The sequence below is a fragment of the Epinephelus moara genome, chromosome 16 (assembly GCF_006386435.1).
Source record: "Epinephelus moara isolate mb chromosome 16, YSFRI_EMoa_1.0, whole genome shotgun sequence".
NCBI lineage: Eukaryota > Metazoa > Chordata > Actinopteri > Perciformes > Serranidae > Epinephelus > Epinephelus moara.
In genome coordinates this window covers 48,182,060-48,201,746 of record NC_065521.1, presented here as the reverse complement: position 1 = coordinate 48,201,746, position 19,687 = coordinate 48,182,060, and the positions used below count along the sequence as shown (strand labels likewise).

Genomic DNA, 19,687 nt, shown 5'->3' with positions numbered 1-19,687 from the left:
ACCAAGCGCTCCATCCAGTTTGTGGACTGGTGCCCCACTGGTTTCAAGGTGGGCATCAACTACCAGCCGCCCACTGTAGTTCCTGGTGGAGACCTGGCCAAGGTCCAGAGGGCTGTGTGCATGCTGAGCAACACCACTGCTATTGCAGAGGCCTGGGCTCGGCTGGACCACAAGTTTGATCTGATGTACGCTAAGCGTGCCTTTGTTCACTGGTATGTGGGTGAGGGTATGGAGGAGGGAGAGTTCTCTGAGGCCAGAGAAGACATGGCAGCTCTGGAGAAGGATTATGAGGAGGTTGGAGTTGACTCCGTTGAGGGTGAGGGAGAGGAGGAGGGAGAGGAGTAGGGCCTACTTACTAATAAGTTTAATGTGTCATTCCTGAACAACAATCAGGAGCACAGTATCTTGAATTTCTGTTTAGATGTGTGATGTTGTGTTTTCAATTAATCACAGTAGTTGTAAAAAGCCATTTGATGGTTTGTGCACTGTTAATAAATTGGGGAAAATTACAGGCTGTCTTGTCTTGTGTTTCATACTGCACTGACACCTGTGAGGACTTTGGGCCTGATGAAGCTCCTTCTCCACTTTGCAGGATCCATCTTTCCTTTTCTGTTTTCTTAAGCCAATGCTCTGTGATCTTCAACATAAACTTACAAATCTTCTTCTGAAATGTGTTCAGATTATACATCATGGCACCACCAAGGAGCCTGTCTTGTGAAGTTGTCGAACAGACTTAACAGAAAAAAAAACATTTGCATATGACTGAAAGCCCTTACTGTGGAGGTTTTCCCTTTTTCTGTTAAACAAGATAATATGGAAAGACATGGACTGAATGAATAAGAATTAACTGAGGAAATTCAGTCAGTGAATTGGGAGGAACTGGTGACCAGCAAAGGAAGTCAAGGTTTCCCTAAATACACAAATACAAAGGCGACTAGGGATCCTATTTGACGTGATTTAGTAAGAAACGTAATGGTCATGTTTGTTTTCTATCACATATCTCAAGTAATTATCTACAATTTAAAAACTGAGAGAGACAAATTCATTTTTAACCCACTGCCTCTGCACGCCCGTCCCCAGACTCTCTCTACACCTCCCCTGGACTCTGCATTGTGATTTTTTTATATTTGTAGTGGAGTGTCATGCAGAAAGAAGGAGACACCAGACGCAGGATTCAGGATTGTGGTTGAGACCTTGACCGTGTTTTATTCCTCAGTAACACTCAGTAACATCTCTGTTGCTGGCATCACATCCTCAATAAAATCATCAACCTTCCAGGGCAAGAGAAATTAACCTTTTTAAAAAATAATTTATCAAATGAAAATAAACATAACTGTCAAGTTAAACTAAATACGACTCTCTGAAAGAAAGAAATTCCCAACATAAAGCATACAATTGCCAATAATCTCAGCAGTCAATAGAAAAACTAATGCTCTGTCCTGCACGGCTTACATGCCACACTCATGGCCTCACCTCACTAAAATCGCCAACCAGTAAAAAACATGGTTAATTTATGGTCAAACTTGTGGTGGACTGTAGCCCGACAGTGAACAAATTGACAAAATGTGTAGTTTTATTTTCATATATATGAGAAAAGAAAAGGAAAGACAGACATGACGGAGATGGGTTTGCATCTCAGAGGGCACATAGCCTATAGAGTGTGCCAGGGCTGACGTCAAAAGTTTAGCATTGCGCTGGTTCCCGGAAGAGAAAGTGAATGTGATTTTTGCATTGCGTTTTGGATTATGTCAGAAAATAAGCTCTGTGGCTAACACAAGTTTATGATACTTACAGGTTTTGTTCAGCGAGATAATCTTCACATATGAACACCTTTCATACCGCATTTGAAGCTTAAATGCGATCGCCAGAAGTAAAAAGCTAACGTTAGGCTTTAACGGACTACATGACTACTCCACGGTCGCATGACTCTTGACGTCACCGCCACTAAGCTTTCAACTGATTTCGGCCGCTTTATTTTAAAAACATTGTATAATGGGGAAATCGGACTGTTTAAGCTAAATAAGAAGCTGTAATGGCGGACTGCCAGCACTCTCGCCTGTTCGGGGGTGATGACGTTTAATGTCCCCGACAGGGTTTGTAGTCGTATTGAGCAACTTGTTAGCAACCGCCTTTTTTACGACACGTAAAAGCTTCAAAATTCACAAGTAGGGTATTTACTGACGTGTTTTATGTCGTAGAACAAAACCTGAAACTCGCTTAAGCTTTTGTTAACCACAGACCTTATTTGAGGCATTTTACCAAAATCCCATTCAAAAAACGTATTGACTTTTAGACAAGAGAACCGGAAGTGCTAAAAGCGCTAACGGAGTTCCGTGTTTACTGGCACACTCTATTGCAAATGGCACCATTTTTAACTTAATGTGAGTGTCTTTATAAACACAGGTGTAGTTCTGAGGTGGCAATCTGAATCACCCACTAGCCACTTTGATTTAACCATGCTCACAGCCCACATTTAATCATTTTAATTTAAGCTTTACTACATATCGGCGTTAGCTAATAGCCAAACTTTTAGCTTTAGCTAACATCACCTTGAATGAAAAGTCGACTGTAAAGAGCAGTTAAAGTTTCATGTTTTATGACATTATGTTTTAATTGTAATTTATAATATTAAGTGTAGGTAACGTTATTGGTGGTTTTCCTTTTAATGGAAAGAACAGTCTAAAAAGTACATTTAATTTCAACTGTTGCTTTCAGCGCCATGTTTTGCTCCATCACAGCTGATTCAAATGATCAACTTGTTAACAAGCAGCTTCAGGACTTCATAAGGAGTTGATGGTTTTAATCAGCTGGTGCAGGGAGAGATTTAAAACATGCAGGACAAGAGTTACAAGGGGAGGTTTGGGAAACACTGCTCTATAATAATCAATGGCCAAAGAAACATTTTTTTTATAAGAAAGTGGAGTAAAGTAAATGAAACAACTAAAGTGTTTAAAAAAAATGAACACTAGGGAAAACATGACTTAGGAAATAAAACTTGGTTTGGTTTGGATAAACCAATGGATACAATGACCACAGCTCTGTCTGGTTTTGGCAAACTAAATATGTTCCTCCACAGATACGTTATGTAATAATAACATGAGAATATTCCTCTGCCCTAATCACATTTAATGCATTGATAATCAGCTATGTGTTTTTCTGAATAAACAGATTCATTTTAAGACTGTAAATAATTGTGCAGCATGTGTCAGGTGACGCATGATGTTGTGGTATCTGGTTCCTCATAAAGAGTCCTTTTATTTCTTCCCCCTCTTTGGACCGTAGCCTTTGAGCTGTCGTCAACATGCGGTGATGATGATCTGAAGCACCTAATTAGACATGGTTAAAACATGTAGATGTCTGGCGATATTTAATGATAAATTTTACAAATTGTCCTCCAGCGTGAGTGTATCTCAGTGCATGTGGGTCAGGCCAGATTGGCAATGCCTGCTGGGAGCTTTACTGCCTGGAACATGGGATCCAGCCGGACGGGCAGATGCCCAGTGACAAGACCATCGGCGGCGGAGGAGATGATTCCTTCAGCACCTTCTTCAGTGAGACTGGAGCTGGAAAGCACGTCCCAGAGCTGTTTTTGTCGACCTGGAGCCCACTGTCATCGGTAAGCTCTCATTAAATAGAGATGCCAGTTACCTCTTCATTTCATGAATTTAAACCCTCATTTCTGATTAATCTGTCTCTTCAGATGAGGTGCGCACTGGGACCTACCGCCAGCTATCGCTGATCACTGGCAAGGAGGATCCTGCCAACAACTACGCCCGTGGACCCTACGCCATCGGCAAAGAGATCATCGACCTGGTGCTGGACAGGATCCGCAAACTGGTGGGTAATTCAGAGCAGGAGAAGTTCTTTCCTAATAAGCCTGAGATGATGTATAACTCTTAAGAATTAATCAGGAAAGTGACAACAGTACATGTGCTCTGCTAATCAGGTTAAACTCCTAACATGCAGTTTGTGCCACAAGAGGGAACTGAAGCATTATTAATGACAAGTAATACCCCTGTGGGTAAGATCCTTGTGGTGAACTTAAGGCGTCTGTTCATCCAGGTTGCCAAACACTTGCTTACTCCTGGGTGTCTACAGGTCCTGTTGAAAAGTCTTAAAATGTCCTAAATTCAGATTCGAATGGTCTTAAATATTTTTGGTTACATTACCGTGAACATTCCTCCAGCCTGACTGACCCAATGACCGTTTACATTCTTTGGACAGACCGAAGAATTACAATAATAAGTAGCATTTATTAGAGATGTACCGATACCACCTTTTCCTTCCCGATACAATTCCGATCCCTGAACCTTAGGTATCTGCTGATACTGAGTACCAATCCGATACAGCGCGTAAAAAAAAATTGAATGGGATATGAATTGTTGTCTCAACTCTATGTAAAATATTAAGAAATAAATACATAATAGTAGAATGAATGCCATCCAGATCAAGACACAGGTTAAAGTGCAGCCACACAATTTAGTAAAAAAGACATTTTAAAAGCTACAGTAGAATGCTTTTTAAACTCCGCTCTGTTTCCGTTTCATTTGCCTGTAGCGTGTGTATGCGTAATGACGTGAGGCATTACGTGGTATCGGATTGGTCATAGGCTGTACTCGCCTCACCTTCTGTTTACCCCTACTGCTATCTAAACATGCAAGAAGTTTTTTTTTAATGTGTACGGGTTTTGAGATATCTTGAACTCCCAGCCCAATATTGTTGGTGTGAATGGAATTTAGTTTATTGTGCTAACAGCATTACAACAATGCATTAGAAGGGGCACAATTTCTGGACAGAGATTGTACCGTTAATCTGGAATAGATAAAGAGAACATGATGCAGACGTTTGGCTTCATTCACCAATCGTTCTCAAGAAATTTCTTCTTAAAACCCACTTACTCAGTTTTTATGGAGATTTTGGGGATTGGATTTTAGTTAAGAACAGAGTGTACACACACTGAAGAGCACTCTTATGCACATTTTGTGCTGGCATGTTTGTGCAGAACAATTGAAACCACTAAGTCAGCTGAATCATACCCCCGAACATCAGGATAATCTGAGTAATGCCTCCTCACCAAGCTTCAGTTTGTCCTCTTTTAGTCTTCAGGAAGTTACTAATGCTCTTCTTACAACTGAGAATACAAAATGATGCTTTCTTTCTTAAACATTCTGCGCCACTTATTGCAGAATGTATAACTCATATATTCAACCCGACCATCTCCACTGGAATAATCCCCACAGTCTGGAAAACAGCCCTATTTCCAAATTATGTTGCCTGGCTAAAATTTGAGTCCCTGGTAAACAATCAACTTAGATCATATCTTTATTTGTTTTCTATACTCACTCCCTATCAGTCTGGTTTTAGGCCTAAGCACAGTACCATAACTGCATCCTCCCTGGTTCTAAATGACATTATGCTAGACCTGGATAGCAACATGTCTTGTGCTGCTCTGTTTATAGACTTGTTTAAGGCATTTGACAGAGTTTTTTTTTTAGATATTTTTTTGGGCAGTTTTTGCCTTTAATTGACAGGAAAGTCAAGTGTGAAAGGGGGAGAGAGAGAGAGGGAATGACATGCAGCAAAGGGCCACAGGCTGGAGTTGAACCTGGGCCGCTGCCGCAACAGCCTTGTACATGGGGCGCCTGCTCTACCACTAAGCCACCAACGCCCCAGGCATTTGACACAGTTGACCATTTGTTACTTAGAAAGAAATTGTCCTGTATTGGTTTTGATTCTGTCAGCTGCCTGTGGTTTGAAAACTATCTGTAGACAATAGACTGCAGTGCGTACAGATGGGTGATGTGTGATGTTGAATCAAAATTTTTGAATACTACTAAAGGTGTCCCACAAGGCTCAGTGTTAGGGCCAATATTGTTTTCTATTTGCATAAATGATACCCCCCCCCCCCCCCCCCTATGGCTGTTTAAGTGCCTTATTTCGGATCTTGTTTTAATTGAGTGTAAATGATTTTAACTGTACATCTACACCTTAGCATGTTTATCACCCTGTATTTCTACTTTTAGAGCCCATTTATTGCAAGTGTTGTTTGTTGTTTTGTATGATTTCATTTTTGTTTTAATTGATATGCATGATTGTTCTTTGTTTACCTATTAATTGCTTTAATGTCTTTGTTCATGCTCGGCATCATTGAAAATGAGGGTCTCCCTCAATTGATTTCCCGAGTCTTAAATAAAGCTTTGAATTGGTTATTGTGTTTTCTTCAATTCTACAGTTTTCTGATATTACAGGATTTATATTACAATCGGGGCTGTCAAAATAATGTGAGGCCACGTCAAGCCACGCTCGACCAGACGTTGAGACACAAACTGAGTAAGTCTGTCTGTGACTGTGACCTCGCAAATTGGATTGCAATGGACTGCAGACCAGTTTCAGTGGTAGAGGACAGGGGGACAGTTGTGTCCAAAATCCAGCAGCTCTACTACGACACACCTGCCAAAATTCTTTGAACTGTGTATCTAAAAATACTTTCACAGCAAAAGTTAATGTATGCAGTTAATTTAAATTAATTAATCAGAGAGCATGTAATTAGATTTTTTTTAATTACCATACTATTTCTATCATCTTTGAATACTTAAATTATTTTATTTAAAACATTATTTCTTATACCAAGCACGACATTTACACTTCAAATCACATCAGTTATGTTAATGGGAACCACGCTGTCTAATTATCAGTGACTGATCATGGTAGGAAATATCACAGACGTTTGGGCGGGTGGGACAAATACTGACAAAGCAGCATTCTGAGCAAGTTATTAATATCTTACAGAAACATTGCATGAAATGGTCCACTTCACCCCACTCCCTCGTCTCTCTAAACACACTGACTCACAGCTTGGAGAGCATCGTGGCACTCGTCTCTGTCTTCACTGTCTTCAGGCTGACAGTTATGCGACCGTGTTGCATACAGTCTGCAGCTTGTGGGTCAGGTGTTTGATTAACGCATGTTTTGAGCATCCCATGAGTCTTTCTAGGTTTTATATCCACTCCTGATGCTATTAAATATGACGGCTCATTTGGCGCTCACTTTCTGCAGAAGCCCCCCCGCCGCCCCTGCCTGCCGCCTGGCACACAATGCTCCTGACCCTGATTTCTGTCCCTGTGGGTGGTCGGCCCACAGGGCAAAAGGGGTCAGTTGAGGTGGTTCGGGCACCTGATCAGGATCCTCCTGGGCGGGAGGTGTGCATTTGTGGACTGCCTGAACGTGCCTTGGACATTAACACTGAGTGAGCTGGTCAGTCATTGTTTTTTATCCTTATGTCATATGAAAATGAACTGATTCACACAGGGATTATGATTATGACTACATTTGCTAATGACAGTTGTGCATTTTGCCTGTCGCAGCATAGCATTTTTTTTATTCAATATGCTAGAGGGGTATTTTAAGCATATTTGAACATAATAGCATATATTATTTAATGTATAATCATGGTCTTGTAGGATAGGTTCCCTCGGACTCTCCAACAGAAGGTTGGGCCTCGAATTTCCTCAGTTCGTAGAAACTGGCCCCTGGACTCCTGACGTTTTACAATAGTGGCCCCTGGGCAAAGCAAGTTGAGTATCCCTGGTTTTTCTCACAGACTAATGAGTTTGAATTCACACTAGTTACAGAAGAAGGAAACACTAGGAGAAACTTTTTGTCTCCATACAGGTCAGATGCTGATATGTAATGCTTATTGGTTGTGTACTACTACAGTTTATCTTATCACATCAAATTGACTTAAATCCACACTAAGGGTTATTTTTTATTCTTAAACCACAAGAAAGAAAGAAAGAAAGAAAGAAAGAAAGAAAGAAAGAAAGAAAGAAAGAGACATCACAGGCAACTTCATATGTCAGGAATTTTATTTGTAACAGAGCCAAACTGACATTTTTGGTTCACTTAGTCAGAATATCCAAACTTTATAGACAAACGTTTCTTCTTGGAATGCCGTTACTTTTAAGCAATTGCTTCCTGTTTAGTGTTTTATGTCCCTTTAAATACTCCTCTTCCTAACCCTTGGAAGGGTCATCTCCAACCTTAAAACCTGCTCATGTCCTCTCTGGCCTTTCCTGTTTTATTAACTTAACATCCAAATTGACATTTTCAGGAGTTTTATTCTGAATGGACAAACATCTCTTCATGGAATGTGTTTAAGGACAGTTGGAATCAATCGTTTCATGTTTATCTAGTGCCTTATTGTCCCTTTTTAATATTCCTCTCCCTCCTCCTCTCCCTCACCCTCGATGGAGTCAACTCCAACCTCCTCATAATCCTTCTCCAGAGCTGCCATGTCTTCTCTGGCCTCAGAGAACTCTCCCTCCTCCATACCCTCACCCACATACCAGTGAACAAAGGCACGCTTAGCGTACATCAGATCAAACTTGTGGTCCAGCCGAGCCCAGGCCTCTGCAATAGCAGTGGTGTTGCTCAGCATGCACACAGCCCTCTGGACCTTGGCCAGGTCTCCACCAGGAACTACAGTGGGCGGCTGGTAGTTGATGCCCACCTTGAAACCAGTGGGGCACCAGTCCACAAACTGGATGGAGCGCTTGGTTTTAATGGTGGCAATGGCAGCATTGACATCTTTGGGCACCACATCACCACGATACAAAAGGCAACAAGCCATGTATTTGCCGTGGCGAGGGTCACATTTCACCAACTGATTGGCAGGCTCAAAGCAGGCGTTGGTGATTTCTGACACCGTTAACTGCTCATGGTAAGCCTTCTCAGCAGAGATGACAGGGGCATAGGTGGCCAGAGGGAAGTGGATACGGGGATATGGCACCAAGTTGGTCTGGAACTCTGTCAGATCAACATTGAGGGCACCATCGAAACGAAGGGACGCAGTGATGGAGGACACAATCTGACTGATCAGCCTGTTCAGGTTGGTGTAAGTGGGACGCTCGATATCGAGGTTCCTGCGGCAGATATCGTAGATGGCCTCGTTATCTACCATGAAGGCACAGTCAGAGTGCTCCAGGGTGGTGTGGGTGGTCAGGATGGAGTTGTAGGGCTCCACCACAGCGGTGGACACCTGGGGAGCTGGGTAGATGGAGAACTCCAGCTTGGACTTCTTGCCGTAGTCCACGGACAGACGCTCCATCAGCAGGGAGGTGAAACCAGAGCCGGTGCCACCTCCGAAGCTGTGGAAAACCAGGAAGCCCTGAAGACCGGTGCACTGGTCAGCCTGAGGACACAGAGGGAGACACACTGATCACATATGAGATACAGCTATGTTATTTAATCTGATATTCTAGAGCAGAACTAGGAATGGATCCCTCCTGATATCAAGATACCCACCAGTTTGCGGATCCTGTCCAGCACCAGGTCGATGATCTCTTTGCCGATGGTGTAGTGTCCACGGGCGTAGTTGTTGGCAGCATCCTCCTTGCCAGTGATCAGCTGCTCAGGGTGGAACAGCTGGCGGTAGGTCCCAGTGCGCACCTCATCTGAAGAGACAAAAATATGGAGCCAGTTATTTTACACTGTTCAGATATGTCACTTCAATTCACCCAAATTAATGATCAGCCAGAAGAGGCGACACTTACCGATGACAGTGGGCTCCAGGTCGACAAAAACAGCTCTGGGGACGTGCTTTCCAGCTCCAGTCTCACTGAAGAAGGTGTTGAAGGAATCGTCTCCTCCGCCGATGGTCTTGTCACTGGGCATCTGTCCGTCCGGCTGGATCCCATGTTCCAGGCAGTAAAGCTCCCAGCAGGCATTGCCAATCTGGACACCAGCCTGACCGACGTGGATGGAGATACACTCACGCTGTGGCGAAGAAAACACCAGAGATTAGTTTATTGTGTGCAGTTATTTAGACACGACAATATTTCAATAAGAAAAGAATGAATTAATTTCACTTTTATGGCCATTAAAATAGATTTATCATCATTAAATCAAGCAGGCTTTTAGATTGAGATTTGCCATCATTCAAAATCAAACTTAAGTGCACATGTTAGAGGAAACTGTTGCTGAAAGTATAAATGTAATCCTTGTTTCAGTTTCATTGGGAATTTAATCAGCAGCGGTCTAGCTGTGTCTGGAACGCCGTTGCTATGCGACAACCCATCACTCTAGTAACTGATGACGTATGATGGAATTTGAATGTACAGGTAAACCGTTAACCCTGAATAAAGTTCAGTCTGGGAACACTTAATGTAAAATAACAGCCAGTTTACCGTAACAACAGGAGATAAAGATCCCTTTTGACCCGCAACGGCGCCGGTAGCCATCACGGGGGCCACTCAGCAGTGTCCATTACTAACCTAGCATGAAATTTTAATGCCTTGCGCCATGCTGACAGTGCACTTAATCCATTTGCCCACGGGACAGGCTGTGTCTGGGTGTGGGACATCTGATGACGAGCCTTCACCCTAACGGACAGTGCTCATACCGGGGCTTTAGGGAGGATAAAACACTGCAGAGAGTCGGCGGTTGGACCGGAGCCTTCATTATTCATTCAGACCACACTGCCATCTGATGAAAACCTCTTTTGTTCAGTCTGCCCGCCACGTAACGTTAGCAAGCTGCTCCCCGCCCAAGGCATCGCCTGAACATCTCCATCACCAAACCTCATTTTATAAATGACTAATTAAAGAATATTCTGCTAAAAAAAAAGTCACTTTAAACCTTTTTAGAAAACCTCAAGCTTGTTCCCAGTTTTCCATTAATGTCACCGTCCCCTCCCGCCCTCCTCACACCCCCAAAAACCCCTCAAATATGCCTTAATATCAAAGTTTTAAAAGTTCCTACCATTTTGTTCTGTTGTAGTAGCAGTGGAGGGTTGAAGCTCCGAGACAGGGAATCTTACAATTCGACAGTTATGGGGTCGATGTAAGAGATAATGGCGAACATGAGTGATGGATAGCGGTATATATACAAGTGCAGCGCCTGCGCCGGTGCTTGCTGTGCTGCCATTGGCCAACTCCCCCGTCAATCCAACGTTCCGAGGCTGTCCGCGGCTTCCCATTGGCTGAGCGGCTGTCTGGCTTCGCAGACCGCCTCCAAAACCACACCCGGGTCCCATCATTGTGCCGCAAGCATGGCGCCTCTTATTGTGGGGAGGAAAATGCTGCTTCATCTCCAGCATGCTGGTACCACACAGGCCCAGTCTGACAGACAGTAAACAGATAGTCCTCATTTTTAACAAATAAATCCAACATAAAAACAGAATAGATAAGATATAACTTTATTTATGTATTTATAATAGAATAGAATAGAGTAGTATTTTAGGACATTATTGCTTTGATATTTAGGCTTCATACACAATAGAGATGACTGACACCTGCCCTTACAAAATCAGCCAGGCACTCAATTCAATTTTATTTAAAGCCCAATATCACAAATCACAATTTGCCTCAGAGGGCTTTACAGCATTCTACATCCCTCTGTCTTTGGACCCTTGCAGCAGATAAGGAAAAACTCCCCCAATAAACCCTTTAACAGGGAAAATTCAGAACAGATCAACATAATAAATTTACAGTATTCCATATGACAAAATGATACAATAGCTATGATAATACTGATTTTAGAAGTAATATAATAACTGTATTTTGGTAGCATATATGTTATAAGTAAATATAAGTATATGAGAGTATTTTGTATGTGACAATAATGATCATATGTGTTCAAAAAAGCTATACAAACCTTACACAAAGACTGGGATGCTGGTTTAATGTGTTATTGTGAACCCCATGTCTGAGGACAGTATCCAGAAATATGCATCTGCAGTTCATTCAAAATGTCATAATACTTTAAACCATATTTCCAGGTACAAAAAAAGTCCAGACAGCCTGTCTGTTTAGTTATATTTTGGTGTATTGTTGCAGACCATGTGTCCTCTCTGGCCTCCTACCTGTTACCTATCATGCACTTTATCAATAATTCCACATATTATTTATTTATTTCCTTTTTCATTCCCAGTATTCATATTTTATCTTCAGTCTATCACTAATAAAAGAGGTCAGACTGCCCCGTCAGAGATGAGGGACATGTAGGCCAACAGAGACATCCACAGACGCCCAACCCCCAGCCCTCCTCCCAAGATTTAACCGTTGCTAGGAAATGAATAACGGAGTTGCCTGGATACAGCCTGGTATCCACATAGACTGCCTTTATCTGGCAGTCACGTGACCCAGCTTAAATGGCAGCATTAACGGGCTGCAGTGCAGCTGCTTCTGTGGGGGGATGTGAGGCGCCTCGGCCACCTCTTCTGCAAAAAAATGTTTCACCCTGATCTTGGGGGGAATACACTTCCTCTTGTCTAGTGGTGCATGTGTCCTCTTCGTAAATAAACCCAACAACAACAAAATACTCTAAGATTGGCATGGGGATGCTGGGGTGTGGCCCCTGCAACACAAAGATGCATGGCATCGATGTGGGTCAGCTCTTTTGTTCAGGCAGTTGTTCCCATAAAACCTCACTCTTTCTATAGAGACAGTAATGTAACTGGATGTGCGTAGCAGCTCTGTTTGTGTTAAACATTCACCTTTCAATAAGAAAGACCATAAATTATTCGTCAGTGGACCTGAAGAAAAGAAAAGCAAAGTAACAGACAGTTAAGCCGCTTGGTTGCTAACAACAAAGGCAGCTCTATGACAACAGTTGTCCCAGAGGCGGACATGATACCTCTCTGAATGGGAGGCAGCTTAAAATAACCCAGTTTGGGGTGCAAAGTCAAGAGAAACTGATCTCAGTTCATGGTGACTGCAGCCACAATCACACTGTGCAGTTTAGCTAGCAAGATTTAGCCTTTTTGGGTGAATCATTTCGGACACCATCAAATCAATTTTTTCGTTGTAGTTTTGTCCCAGTATATCTGGCTTCCGATGCCTTTCAGTCAAAGTCATTTGTGAGACTTTCAGGCACTGAGCCAACTGATCAGATTTATTGATTATGAAATAAGGAGTCATTTTATATCTTTAAAAAGAGCTATGCCATCAGTGGTGGGAAGTAAGTCAGTAGGCTACATTTATTTGTTGTAACAATTTTGAGTTACTTGTACTTTGAGTATTTCCTTTTTCTGCAACTTTATACTTCTACAACACGACAGTTCATAGGCATATATCCTGCTTTTACTCAGCTACATTTATTTGATAACTTTAGTGACTTTGCAGATCTGGATTGTAACATCCATCCATCCATTTTCATCCACTTATCCGGGGTCAGGTCGCAGGGGCAGCAGGCCAAGCAAAGCTCCCTGGACTTCCCTCTCCCCAGCAATGATTTCCAGTTCCTCCTGGGGGACCTTGTGGCGTTCCCAGGCCAGATGAGATATGTAGTCCCTCCAGCGTGTTCTGGCCCTTCTTCGGGGCCTAGATGGATCACTACATCGAAAGCTTCGCCTTCCGGTTCTTCACCACAACTGTCCGGTACACTGCAGAGGCCACACCAAACCGCCGATCCATAATCCTAACCTCACTCATGAACAAAACCCCAAGATACTTGAACTCCCTCGCTTGGGGCAGTAACTCTCTCCCAACCCAGAGGGAACAATCCACTGGTTTCAAGCAGAGAAACCACGGCCTCAGATTTGGAGGTGCTGACTCTCATCCCAGAGATGCAATTCTGAGGTTCCCAAACCGGACCCCTTCCTCCCCCCACACTCCTTACAACATATTATCAACTGATAAATGATTATGTATGTTATAGATTAAGCTACCCAGTAGTATATGAAGTGATTAAAAGTAGCTCCACCAGCTGCAACCTTAAAGTGACCAGCCAGTGACCATCAGTCATTGCAGACTTTCAAATCTTATATCAAAATGTAGCCGAGTCCTTTGTCTGTTAATCAGAAGTAACACTTTCTTAATATCTCGAACATAGAGCTCTTTTTTATTTTTACTTTTGACACTAAAAAACTGAAATGTTACCCTTACTAAAAAGTAGGTGACAAATATTTTAACATAGATGAATGCAGGTGAAGAATACAAACATTTTCATGTCACATTTTTGTTTCGGTGACCTTTAAAGCACCAGTGTGCCGAACGACCCCTGTAGCCAACCAACCAAGACATCAGCGGTCAGTTTAAAACTGTGTGTTGTTGTTCATGACTCAGCTTTATTCCTTAATTGCCTCTTTCATCCTTGTTCCTGCTGGTCGATAATGCGCTATTTCCTGTTCCTCTACACATGCTTTCACCTTCTCTTTCTCTGTCTTTACTCTGTGTGCCATCATACTGACATGATACAAGACTAGCTGATTAACTGTCACATCTAGATCTATGAATAAATGGTTTAATTGATTGTCTGTTAGATGTAGGTGTGTATCTGTGTTTCCATGTTCTAGCATACTGTAGTGTGACTTATGTGTGTGTCTTACTGTGTGCTTTTAAACACATTTTTTACAGGGCTGTAACCACCTATTTATCACTAGGGGGATCATTGCCAATCAAAACCTTCTGTAATCCAGGGTGCCCAGTAGCTCCACTGGTAGTGCAGGTACCCCATGTACCGAGGCAACCTGGTCTCACTCCAAAGTCATCGAAATACAGAGCATGGGCGTGACTTGCGGCGTCAGACACTGACGAAAAAAGCTGTCCTTTTACGTTGGTATGATACACAGCCGGTTGCCATTATAGTTTAATGGCACCCGGCAGTGTCGGGGGGAAACGCAGCAGGACAAGAAGGAAAGTTAAGGCAGCGAAAGTCCAAATAGTGTGGGTGGGAGGGGACTTTCACCCAGGAGAGTGGTGTTTGTGTCCTGTAAGATTCTAAAGCCAAACCTTGTTCTTTTTTCCTAAACCCAACCACGTGCATTTGTTGTTGGAGGAAAATTGTCACAGTGCGTTTATTTTGAAGGAGACTGTATGTAAACGGTAAATTTCCTGTGAAAACAGAAGTGTATTTAGAAAGAAGACAATGCATGGAACAGGCAGAACTTGACATGGCGTCCCAGAACGTCAACAACCAACACACCCAGGGTACCTTGCACGTCGTATCTGGACGTGGAAAGTCAATGACCAAATGTCGATATGTGATGGGACGGAGTGAGAATGTGTTGACTAAAAGTTTCTTTACTCGTTTCACTCGATGCAACGTGCACGCATTTGCTCCGCAGTTGCTGTGTGCCTATCATAGTTCTGCATCCTGTTGGTCTACGTCACCATGCAATTCCCCACCAAAGCGCTTGGGGGCATGGTGTTCTTTTATATACCTACCTAGACTCTGTGACGTCTATGGTCATTGCTTGTTCATTATTTGTTTATCTTCTGGCTTTGCTCTAGTCACAGTGAAGATGGCGACCGAGAGAAAGACTGTTGCTGGAGCTCGAAATGATTGACATTTAACAACAAATGATCCTATTACATTTTTACATCCATTTTTTAATCAAAACTCCAAACACAACCCATCACAATGGAGACTTTTGAAAATGGCGGTGTTGTGGTATTGCAGCAGGAAGTGAAACCTTGCAAAATGCCGGAAATTATGTAGTTTGAAGGACCAATCATAGCTCTTGCAGTCTGCGTTGGGTCTGCGTTGCCTCGACACGTGGTTACAATTTTTTGGAGGTGCAAAACCCTCTGCGTCGTAGGTATGCAGAAGCATAAACCTTGCTTAAGGCTTTGTCCTTGCTGGAGTGGTTCAGGTTCAATTCCATCCTGCAGCCCTTTTTGCTGCATGTCATCCTCATTTTTAGAAACCAGCTAAACTGACAATTTTACAGCATTTTGAAACAAAAATCTTTGATCAGGAGTTCTCAAAATTTTGATGCCTGGGTGCCATTTGAGGGAGCAAGCATGTGAATAAGAGCCGCAGTGGAAAAGTGCTCACACTATGACTTTTTAATGACATACTCACTCTTAACAAAAACTAAAACAGATGACATTGTTATAACCCACATAACACTCATATTACTTTGTAGTTTTCCACGTTTAATATACTTGAAAACAAGAGAGACAGTCCAGTGTTTGACATTGATTGTCCCCATGGTCAAGCAATGACTTCTGCAACACCGCTTGCACAAACCACACACAGAACTGCAATACACCACAATATTAGAGCCAGTAGTAATAGTATTAATGGCATTTTTTTTAGGTTTATTATGATAAGGATTACATTTGCTAATGATTGTTTCCGACAGTGGTGCATGGTGGCCTTTCATAGCATAGCAATTATTTTCTTTATATTCTTTTTTATCAATATATTGGGGGACATTTTGAGCACATTCGAATATTGTGGGGGATGTCCCCCCTAATATATATCATATATATATCATAATTACAGCCTGGCATGTACTGTCAACATATGAACTGAGAATCACCACAGAGGGCAGAAGCTGAGAGAAAGTCTGGGAAGTTAAAAAGTCTTTGAATGATCATAAATCACAACATTTTATTCATAGCTAATGTGTTCCTGTGAGGTTCTGCCCTTCCCTTGTAACCTCACACCAGTCAAACTAAATATATCAAGATTCAAATCTTTCGGTGTCTTTGCTCATTAATTGAAGTGAGTAATGATGATCTGAACGTCTTCAGCTAACGGCACCTGCATCAAAACACTCAACGTGAAGCCTCAGCTGTGACAGATGGAAAATATGCTTTGTCATTTGGTGGGTATCATATTCCCTCTATGCAGGAGGCAGTGTGGTCAGTTTCACGCCATGAAGGACCACTCCCATCTCTCTAGCATTCCCATCCTCCCTCTCTCCTCTTGGTGTGCAGCTGCTCAGACGCTCCCTGTGTCACAGCTGCTGGGGAGGAGGAAGAGGAGGAGGAGGAGGAGGAGGAGGAGGAGGAGGAGGAGGCGGAGTGGAGAATGTTCTAGAAGTCCTGGCTGAGAGCCATGCCTGCTTCCTGTCCTCTTTCATCCCCTGCAGTTCACATTGAGTACAGCAACAACAAAAAGCCGGTTGTAAATGATACATCCACAGTTTCCTGCTGAATAAATGTTGACTCCCACATTATGGCGGACGCTCTGACAGAGAGCAAAGTTTTGAATTCATACAGCATTACAGATTTTGATTTGGAAGATGCAGGCTGATTATGTTAGAAGCGTTATGCAAGCTTCTGTTCAAATGGCTGTAATCCTCTGCCGGATCCAAGACAGCTTAAAGAGCAGGGATTTAATGTTGTAACAACAGGAGTCACAGCGAGAACAAAGACCTCACACACATATTAAGTGCTTCAGTGCAGCCATTCTGCCACACAATGTGCAGTTCAGGCAATTTCAGTTCCTCAAACAAGACAGACCCAGAGGAAGCAGACCCCATCGTCAGTCCAGCTGAACACCACACACACACACACACACACAGAGACACAGGCTGACATGCAGCCACGTGATCGGCCCACTGAATGACATCATTGCAGAGAATCTGGGACAAAGAGGGAGGAGAGCTGGAGAGCTGGCATGCCGGGCAGATACCATGGCAGGCCTCAGCATCAACATGGACGCCCGGCTGATTGCAGCTCGAGTGGGATGGAGGCTCCTGCAGCAGAAGCATTCAGCCATTTTGTCTCATTAATTATGTATCAGGTGCAGCGAAAAGAAAAGCCACTGATTTATTTTTATTTTTTTTTTTACACAGAATTTCCTTACATGCACCAGAACATGACTGGCTTTGTACTGATTGCAGATTGCCACACCTACATGACACATATGCAGCCCTTGCTCATCCCTCTGCATGCATAATAAATGTGTTTGAACATGAATGACCTTTAATTCCTGCACACAAAAATATGGATTGCAACAAGGGTTAATGCTAAAAAAAGTGCCATCATATCATTTTTTTTTATTCCTAATCACACCAAAAATACAAAACACACCCTGTGAACAACATAAATCTCACTGCAGTGCACTTTAAGAGCAGGTTTCACATTGATTATTCTGTATGCAAAATCCAGAATAGCTCGCTTTAAACATCAATACCAAATGGTGCTTGCATGGGTGGTAGTTAAACCTTTTTTTTTGGCCACAGTGCACAGAAGCAAATCCCCTTCCGTGCCTGTATAAATCTGGTAGCACCGCCCTCCTATTCAGCAGTTGTTGCATCGACCCCGCTGGGTACAACACGCGACGCAGACCACACCGTTTTTAAAAAACCCTCTTTCTTCACGTTTTCTCCTTCTCCTCTTCCTCTGTGAACCAACGACAAAATGGTGAGTGCATTTTATCATCACACTGTTTGTCTGAAGCGAGTTTTGTGAGGTGGAGATGAAGGTGAAGCGCACTCGGCGTCTCGGTGGTTACGCGTCGTCAGCTGCTCTCCATCTCGACACGACTTTCTGCGATTTATTAACAATAATGCGACTCGTTTTTAAAAATCTGTGACTCAATTTTAACACATGTTAGGTGATATTTATAGATGAGACTGAGCAGTATCATGTTGGTGTTGATGCACAGGCTGATCTGCAGCAGGTCATTGTGTATAGATGAGAACAATGCACTGACTGTCTGCGTCCAGGCGTCAGTAACAGGCACTCAGGTGGATCAATCTGCTCCTATTTATAAAGCTGCAGCATTAATTGGCTTTTTTTTTTTTTTTTTCAAATTTAACGTGTGAACATGGGAAAATTGGACACATAGCAAATGAGCTATACCCTGATTGAAGGCAGGGAGGGGCAGATTGGGTGGGGATGGATGGAGACATTATTGCAGCTATCATTTTTAATTCATAGGAGCACATATATATTTTTGATCCTGCCTTAAATTTAAAAAAAAAATGAAAGCTTCTGTTTTAAAGATGACATGAAATATAAAGGGTTAATTTTAAATGACAAAACTCAGTTGATTTCATCCTTAATGATAATTTATTCCTGTGATTTAAAATGACACAGCTGGCCAGATCTTTTTGTTCACAAGTCTCCGCTGTGATTTTGCATCCTCAAGGCAGCAGAGCAAGTGGAATATTCCAGGCTGGTGATGGGCAGGGGAATGTTAATTTGCATTTGTGCCTGTGCTGGCAAAAGAGGGAGAGGTGTGGGATAGGAAAAGACAAGGGGACAAAAAGGACTGGAGGAAAGACGAGAGGAGCGTCGTGCCTCAGCGGGGGCTGCTGTCAGGCATTTTTGTCCCCTGCAGATTCTGGTGCAGGGAGGTGCCTCCTCCTGCTGCACTGCCTGTTCATCTCAGATAGGGGGAGCAGCTGAATGTTCCCTATTTTAAGATACATGCAATTACTGTGGTAGATGTCATGTGAAAGACAGCAATGTTAATGAATTAAACATAAATGCATACAGGTAAATAACTGGCCTGTTTTTTCTTCCCGCAGCGTGAGTGTATCTCCATCCACGTCGGTCAGGCTGGTGTCCAGATTGGCAATGCCTGCTGGGAGCTTTACTGCCTGGAACATGGGATCCAGCCGGACGGACAGATGCCCAGTGACAAGACTCTCGGCGGAGGAGACGATTCCTTCAACACCTTCTTCAGTGAGACTGGAGCTGGAAAGCACGTCCCCAGAGCTGTTTTTGTCGACCTGGAGCCCACTGTCATCGGTAAACTCTAATTTATTAGAGATGCCAGAGTTAGCTTTTCATTTTTGTAAGAGCCAAACATTTTAGTCTGATTCTGATCGAATTGGTCTCATCAGATGAGGTGCGCACTGGGACCTACCGCCAGCTGTTCCACCCTGAGCAGCTGATCACTGGCAAGGAGGATGCTGCCAACAACTACGCCCGTGGACACTACACCATCGGCAAAGAGATCATCGACCTGGTGCTGGACAGGATCCGCAAACTGGTGGGTA

General features: G+C 42.9%; 3 protein-coding genes and 1 pseudogene across 3 annotated transcripts in view; 3 read left to right on the top strand and 1 right to left on the bottom strand.

The window, feature by feature from the left end:
* The window catches only part of LOC126402380 (tubulin alpha-1B chain-like), a 2,114-nt gene extending 1,605 nt beyond the window's left edge, over positions 1–509 (top strand). Inside the window, exon 4 of the mRNA XM_050064281.1 lies at positions 7–509. Within this exon, the coding sequence (XP_049920238.1) occupies positions 7–345 (339 nt within the window). The 3' untranslated portion in view covers positions 346–509. The remainder of the gene's footprint in view (positions 1–6) is intronic.
* A 2,691-nt stretch (positions 510–3,200) lies between these two features.
* Positions 3,201–3,941, top strand: LOC126402379 (tubulin alpha chain-like; annotated as a pseudogene).
* A 3,906-nt stretch (positions 3,942–7,847) lies between these two features.
* Positions 7,848–10,898, bottom strand: LOC126402633 (tubulin alpha chain). The gene is made up of 4 exons (XM_050064768.1): positions 10,759–10,898; positions 9,552–9,774; positions 9,304–9,452; positions 7,848–9,190 (listed from the first exon to the last, which is right to left on the bottom strand). Exons 1-4 carry the CDS (start codon positions 10,759–10,761, stop codon positions 8,210–8,212), a joined length of 1,356 nt encoding a protein of 451 aa, XP_049920725.1. The 5' UTR covers positions 10,762–10,898; the 3' UTR covers positions 7,848–8,209.
* Positions 10,899–17,943: 7,045 nt separating this feature from the next.
* Positions 17,944–19,687, top strand: part of LOC126402378 (tubulin alpha chain, testis-specific-like) — a 2,634-nt gene continuing 890 nt past the window's right edge. The window contains exons 1-3 of the mRNA XM_050064280.1: positions 17,944–18,101; positions 19,214–19,436; positions 19,532–19,680. Of these exons, the coding sequence (XP_049920237.1) occupies positions 18,099–18,101; positions 19,214–19,436; positions 19,532–19,680 (375 nt within the window). The 5' untranslated portion in view covers positions 17,944–18,098. The remainder of the gene's footprint in view (positions 18,102–19,213; positions 19,437–19,531; positions 19,681–19,687) is intronic.

Bases quoted from the DNA above. Each gene is read 5' to 3' on its own strand.
- LOC126402633 (XM_050064768.1), bottom strand. The intron at 9,453-9,551 runs GTAAGTGTCGCC...TTGTCTCTTCAG, and splicing joins CCTGGAGCCCACTGTCATCG to ATGAGGTGCGCACTGGGACC. The intron at 9,191-9,303 runs GTGGGTATCTTG...CTGTGTCCTCAG, and splicing joins TGGACAGGATCCGCAAACTG to GCTGACCAGTGCACCGGTCT.